Here is a 6,071-nt window from a genome sequence, read left to right as displayed (position 1 = left end):
CCTGGAAGGAGTTCTGATGTTGTGCCAGCACTATGCAGCAATAGACACAACACTGGAGTGATACCACTGCTGTTCCAGCTATGAGTGCAGAGCACAGCACTGTGTGGGCTGCTGCAGGGAAAGGTGACTCCATCCCAGGCAGACCCAACACAGCCACTCAGAGGGGGAGGAGGTGGAGGAGGGAGGATGGGGGGGAAGGTGCTTTTAGTTTCTTTCCTTTGTTTCTCACTTCTCTAGCTTGTTAGTAATAGGCAATAAATCTTACTGTCTCCCTGTGCTGTCTGTTTTTCCCGTCAGGATAATTGCTGTGCAATCCCCTCGTCCTTATCTCAACCCTTGAGCCCCTTTCATCATATTTTTCCCCGTTCCTCTTTGAGGAGGGGGAGTGAGAGAGCGGCTGTGGTGGAGCTCGGCCGCCCACCCGAGTAAAACCACCACATAGGAAGTCTAATGGCTGTTTGGGAAGTAAGTCTCCCAATTGCAAACTCTGTAATGTGAGGTGTTCCTAACCAGCAGAATTGGGACCAGAAGGTTCCAGCGTGCGGACAGGGTGCAAAGAGTGACCCTTAAAAGGGTCATCTTTAAGGGACCCTTAAAGGGTCACCCTTCCTTAAAAGGAATGAAATAGGCTTTTTAAATACCCCAAACAGCTAAGGAAGTTAGACTCTGGGAGAATATTATTGGGTGGAACTCAAAGCAGTAAAAAATACTAGTTTATGCTGTGGAAAGATACCTTTTCCATTCCAGCTTTTAATGCTTTTCTATTTTTATTTTTGTTACCCCCAACTGTTCAAAACTACCCAGTTATTCTGTTTAGGTCATGCTCTTAGCATTGCACCCCTTGTGTCTGACTGCACCCCTTTGGACTGACTCCCAGAAGCATGTCAGTCTGGATGTATGCTTGCAAAAACCCCAGATATCCCAACACAAGGCAAAGGCAACATAGATGGGTAGATTCTTGTGTAACAGATACTATGGGCATCAACATCCTTGATTAAAGGAAGACATTGGTCAGAAAGCTTAGCCAAGCTTAAAGCATGCAGGTAAAAGCTTGCTATGTTTAGTTTTTGAGGCAAATTCAAAGTGTAGCAGTAAAGTTAATGCAAGAGAACTTTGTTTTGCCTCTGGTTTTGCTGAGATGATGTCAGAGGGGCTGGCAAGAAAGCATGAAGTTGAGTAAGATCAGACTTTCTCCAGGTCCTTCAGTGTTACTAAGAGGTAATAGATGCATCTATTTGCATAAATTTAGCAGTGGTAGGGACATTGCCAGGATGCCTGGACTGGACCTGTTACATGGTTAAATTGTCTGTCACTGGCTAGGACCTTCCCCAACAATCCCTAGTGATGGTGTGAGGATGAGGTGGTTTGGGGACCATTCCCAACATGCACCTTGGAAACAACATGTAGTGGATAGAGGTTTGGGAAGGTAAAGGTTCAACAGTGTAGCATCAGGCAGGTGGGTGCTCTGTGGCAGCCCTAATGCCATGTACCCCTTACTGAGAAGCTGCACCTGCTCTGCTCTAGGAAGCTGACTAAAAATCATAGTGACCTGTAGCATTTGGAGATTATTTGTCGCTTTTAACAAATCTCCATCCTCATTTTTTCCTGAGGGCCACAGCTCCGTCCATGGGGAAAGGGATGTGTTTAGTGAGCTCGTCCCCTGACCAGAGAGCTGGCCCGTTGTGATATGTGTAGAGGTTAACATGGAATAGAGCTTTTCTCTGTCAGTTAACCATTTTTTCCTCCCTGTGCCTGCAACCCTGCCTCTGACGTGACATGTCCCTCCCAGAGCCCAAACTGCTGTGGCCCCTACGACCACATGAAGCCCTGCAGCCCCTACATGTGCCTTATGCCCCCTCTGCAGAAGAACCCGTGTGCCATTCCAGAGGCATCCCGGTGCCTCTCCTACTGCACCATGGGGCCCCCAGCAGCCCAAGAGGTGGGCATTCGCTTGCTCGAGTACCTGAGATGTTGCTGTGCACGTAGGTTCCGTTGTCAGAGTCTCTGGGCAGCTCCTTCCTGACATGTCCTGCACTGGGCAAAGCAGTCCTGGGCCCAGCAGCACCACTCTGGGCAACACTCAGGCAGCTCCAAGGCAATAGGCAAAAAGCGATGCATTTTCCAAACCTTTGTCCCGTCATGGTTTGGGTAAACACAGCATCCTTGAGCAGCCCTCTGTCCTGCACGCCTGTGTTTTCCCTTTGCTTCTGAGCAGGAATCAGCTGGGCTCTTAAGGCGTTAAGCCCTGAGCAGCAAAGCTAGCAGCCGTTCTCCTCCCTGCAGGCACAAGCCCCCCATCCCTGCTCCTAGAACTGCCAGCCCTGCTCCAGCTGCACACTGCTTCCCTCTGTCCCCCTGCCACCCAGGCTGGGCTCCAGCAGCCTCCCCGCACCCCAAGACCTGCTCCCCCAGCCCCACATTGTGGGCTGGGCAGAGCTACTCTGAGCTCTGCCAAAAAACAGGCAGCTGGAAGGGAGCAAGAAACAGCAAGTGCCTGGGGTCCATCTTTTACAGCTCCCTCCTGCAGGGACTCGCTGTCACCATCTCCCCAACCATCTTCGTTTCCCCAGGTGCTGGAGCAATGCAATGGGAGCCCTCCTCCTTCTCCTCCTCTGCCCACTGACAGCAGCCAGTGCTGGGTATGAAACTGCCCTGCTGATTTTGCAAAGAGCTGGTGAGACCCCTGGGCAGCAGCCCCTCCCATGCACGTTTTTTCCCTCCCGCCACAGCCCAGGGTTGATTTTCTGTAAACATCAGTCGAGCTGGATGTGTGCTGCCACAGTCAAAGTGGTTTTGTAGCAGCAATTAAGCCCGCCACTGCAGGAACCACAGAGAAATCTGTTTTCCCTTTTCCTTGGGCTTTCCCCTGCACAGCATCTCTCTTGGCCTACTTTGTGATGTTTTATAACTGGAGAGGCTGCAGTAGTGACCGGCTCCTGACTTATGGTTTGTAAATCACCATTGCCTGCCTCCATGTGCCTGACCCCCCACACAGGGCTGAGGTGCCCCACGCTGCCCCAGCACTCCGGACCATGAGGTTTAGGAGCAGGCAGTGCCTCCGTGTTCAGGCCTTGCCCAGCAGCCACAATAACAGCTGTGTGACCAGTGGGGCTTTGCACTGCTTGCTGGCACATCCCCTGCTGTGGCTGCCTTATCCCCTCCCTGGAGCTCCCCCTTGCCCTGTGGGTCTCTGTGCCCCCTGTCCTGCCTCTCTGCCTCTCCTGGAGCAACCTGGGACTTACTGAAGCTGCAAGGGTTAAAGCCCAGCCAATTAGTCATTAGCAGCTCCTGTCTGTAAAACCTTAAAGTCTTTGTGTGAACTGGGTGATTTACTGCAATGTATGAAGGGAAATAAAATTGTCAGATGGAATCAAACACCCACCCCACCCCACCCCACCCCACCCCATCCCATCCCATCCCATCCCATCCCATCCCATCCCATCCCATCCCACCCCACCCCACCCCACCCCACCCCACCCCATCCCACCCCATCCCACCCCATCCCACCCCATCCCACCCCATCCCATCCCATCCCAGTGGTGCAGCAAAGAGGGGAGCTGCATTTCTGGGGCAGGGACCCCAGCCAGCAGTGAGCTGCAGCAGCTCTCTTTCCCCCATTTGTCGTGTCCCCTTTGCCTGCTTTCCCCCCTGCCCACACCGCTGGGGGACCTCCCTTGGGGTGCCCCTCTCAGCCCGGCTGGCTGCCTGGTGCACCTTGCTGGATGTGCCCTCCTAGCCACCATGGGGGTACCCTGCAGAGCGAGGTCTTCCTCCCCACCCCATGCAGTGCCCTGGGCCCCACTCACACCCTGTGCTGCGACCCCCCTCACACTGACACCACGAAGTGCAGCCATGCTCCAGCCCTCCTTGCATTGCACGGGGGTCTCTTGTCACCACCCTGGGTTTTTGGACCAGCTCACACCCTAATCCCACTCTGCCCACCTGTCCGTCTCTCAGACACCTCTTCATATCTTTGCCTCTGCTGGCAGCTCACTGGCTTCTTTCCAGGGGATTTATTTGCTGTCTCAGGAAAACTTCTTTCAGCCTCCCATGACTCATAATGATCTTGCTTGAAAACAACGGTATTTTCTCCCTGTTCTTGGCTAATCCATCTTAAACTGTGAGCTTTCTTGGCTGCCCTTGGAGAGCTGGGTGGGAGGCCATCACCCCCCGCTAGCAGAGACCCTGCCTGGCTGGGTGAATATCGCTGCTCGCTTGCTTTTTGTCTGTGTGGGCCTTCTCTGGCCACACCAGTGGGGCTCATGGGCCAGCCCCACCACCGCTGGTATGGGGATGGGTCCAGGGCAGGGTCCCCCACCAGGAGGTGTCCCTACACTAAATAGCTGGGGACGCAGCTTGTGCCACAAGCATAGCCCCTGTCACAGGGCCAGCGGCTGTCCCCGTGTCACATGTGCTGAGGAACAAATGGGCTCAGCGTGGCCCTGGGGACACAATAACCACGCTTGAGCTTGTGCTCAAATTGCTGCATAGATGACAGGGATTATTCCTTTGCTAATGCTCTAAAGAGCTATTCCAGAGCCCGAAGGAGATGAAGGGGCTTATTATTGTGGAATTAATATCCTGCCAGGGAGGGATTTTGGTGCCGTTCCCCGCACTCAGCTTTCAGGCGCTGGCAGCCTGTGCTGAACCAGGAGCTGGGCACCAGGCTGCGGAGGCCCGGGGGCCCAGCTGGGGTTCAGGCATGGAGAAGCACGTCCATGCCCTGGCTTGGAGAGCCCTTTCTTGATGAGACGGGGGAGCCGCAGCCCTGGGGACTTGGCCAGGGCTCCCACCTTCCCTGTGGAGCAGAGCAGGGCCAGGCAGGTGATCTCCTTCAGGGCTGCTCCACCACGGCAGCCTGTGAGCCAAAGCTGGCTCAGAGGGACCTCGCACCTGCATTCAAGTTCTCTGCTGGTCTATGGGGATTCCCACTGAGTGATAAAGCTTGGCTTAGCCAAGGCGGTGTTTTCCTGTACCTTCCCCTGTTCCCCTTTGAACCTTTCAAATTCCCTGTGTGCAAAAATGCCCCTCACATCCTCCCGCCCGCATGACTGTCCTGGAAGATTTTCCCCTCCAGTCATTGCTCTACAGCTTCAAACCCAGCACCCATCAGCTGCTGGGGCTCTCCCATCTTTCACCCCATGCCCTCACCAGGCCAGGCTGCTGCTGGCCCAAGGGGGTGGCAGATCTTGTCCCATCCCCATGCCCTGCCTCCCCCCACTCCAGTGCTCCTGGCACAGAGAAAGCAACACGGCCCTTCCCTTAGCACAGGCAGCCAAGCAGAGGTGTGCTGCCGTCAGCACAGCACCGTGAAACTGAGGAGGTGTCTCCTTTAATCTCCTGTCAGTGTCTTGGCCCACACCCTCATACCAATCTCCTGATTTTGGTAGAGCCTCCATCAGCTCTGCGGTTTGTTGTTGTGCTGCTTTGACACTAAAAAGCACCAACCCTGGGGAAGAGCAAGCACTTTTCTTCTGCCTCAAGAGACAGGGATGTCTGAAGGGGGATCATGGAGGAGCACAGGGAGATGAATTCTGAGGATAACCAGAAAAGATTACGTGGTTTTGGTCACATCATGTCCCAGGGTATGGCCCACCTGGGGCTAGGCATGGAGTGCAGGTGGGGCAGGGGAGGTGATGAGGAGCCCCCTTTGCCATGGGGAAGCACTCATCTCATCCTCTGGGGCTGACACACTGCCCTGGCAGCAATGGGATCCAAGACCCACACCGAGAGCAGGGCTACGGGTCCAGCTGGAAGAACAGCAGAAGAAGGAAAGAGGAAGAGAGGGATTGAGGCAGACTTTGCTGGGAGAGCTGGATGACTGTAGGGCTCTTGCTAGAAAAGAGCTGAGTGAGCCTAAGCATTACACAAAGCCCAGGGGGTGTTGCTGCTTGACTAGAGCCTGTGCAATTTCACCCTGACGCTTGCTTCTGTTTGCACAGGAAAGTGGTGACAGGAATGTAGATGTGTGCCTCAGTGCCCCACTTGTTTTCTTGTCCTTTGGACAAGGAAAGGCAACCGAGAAAACTGGGAGGGGGAAAGGTGAGCACATTCTCTGGCTGGGACTCTGC

At 54.4% G+C, this 6,071-nt stretch overlaps 1 protein-coding gene across 1 annotated transcript in view; it reads right to left on the bottom strand.

The window, feature by feature from the left end:
• LOC118178604 overlaps positions 1-2,172 on the bottom strand; it is an 11,905-nt gene extending 9,733 nt beyond the window's left edge. Inside the window, exon 1 of the mRNA XM_035347305.1 lies at positions 1,964-2,172. Coding sequence (XP_035203196.1) covers positions 1,964-2,141 — 178 coding nt within the window. The 5' untranslated portion in view covers positions 2,142-2,172. The remainder of the gene's footprint in view (positions 1-1,963) is intronic.
• Positions 2,173-6,071: the final 3,899 nt, after the last annotated feature.

This window comes from Oxyura jamaicensis, chromosome 1 (genome assembly GCF_011077185.1).
Source record: "Oxyura jamaicensis isolate SHBP4307 breed ruddy duck chromosome 1, BPBGC_Ojam_1.0, whole genome shotgun sequence".
Lineage (NCBI taxonomy): Eukaryota > Metazoa > Chordata > Aves > Anseriformes > Anatidae > Oxyura > Oxyura jamaicensis.
Note: the sequence above shows the minus strand (reverse complement) of the source record. Positions and strands in the feature narration are given on the sequence as shown.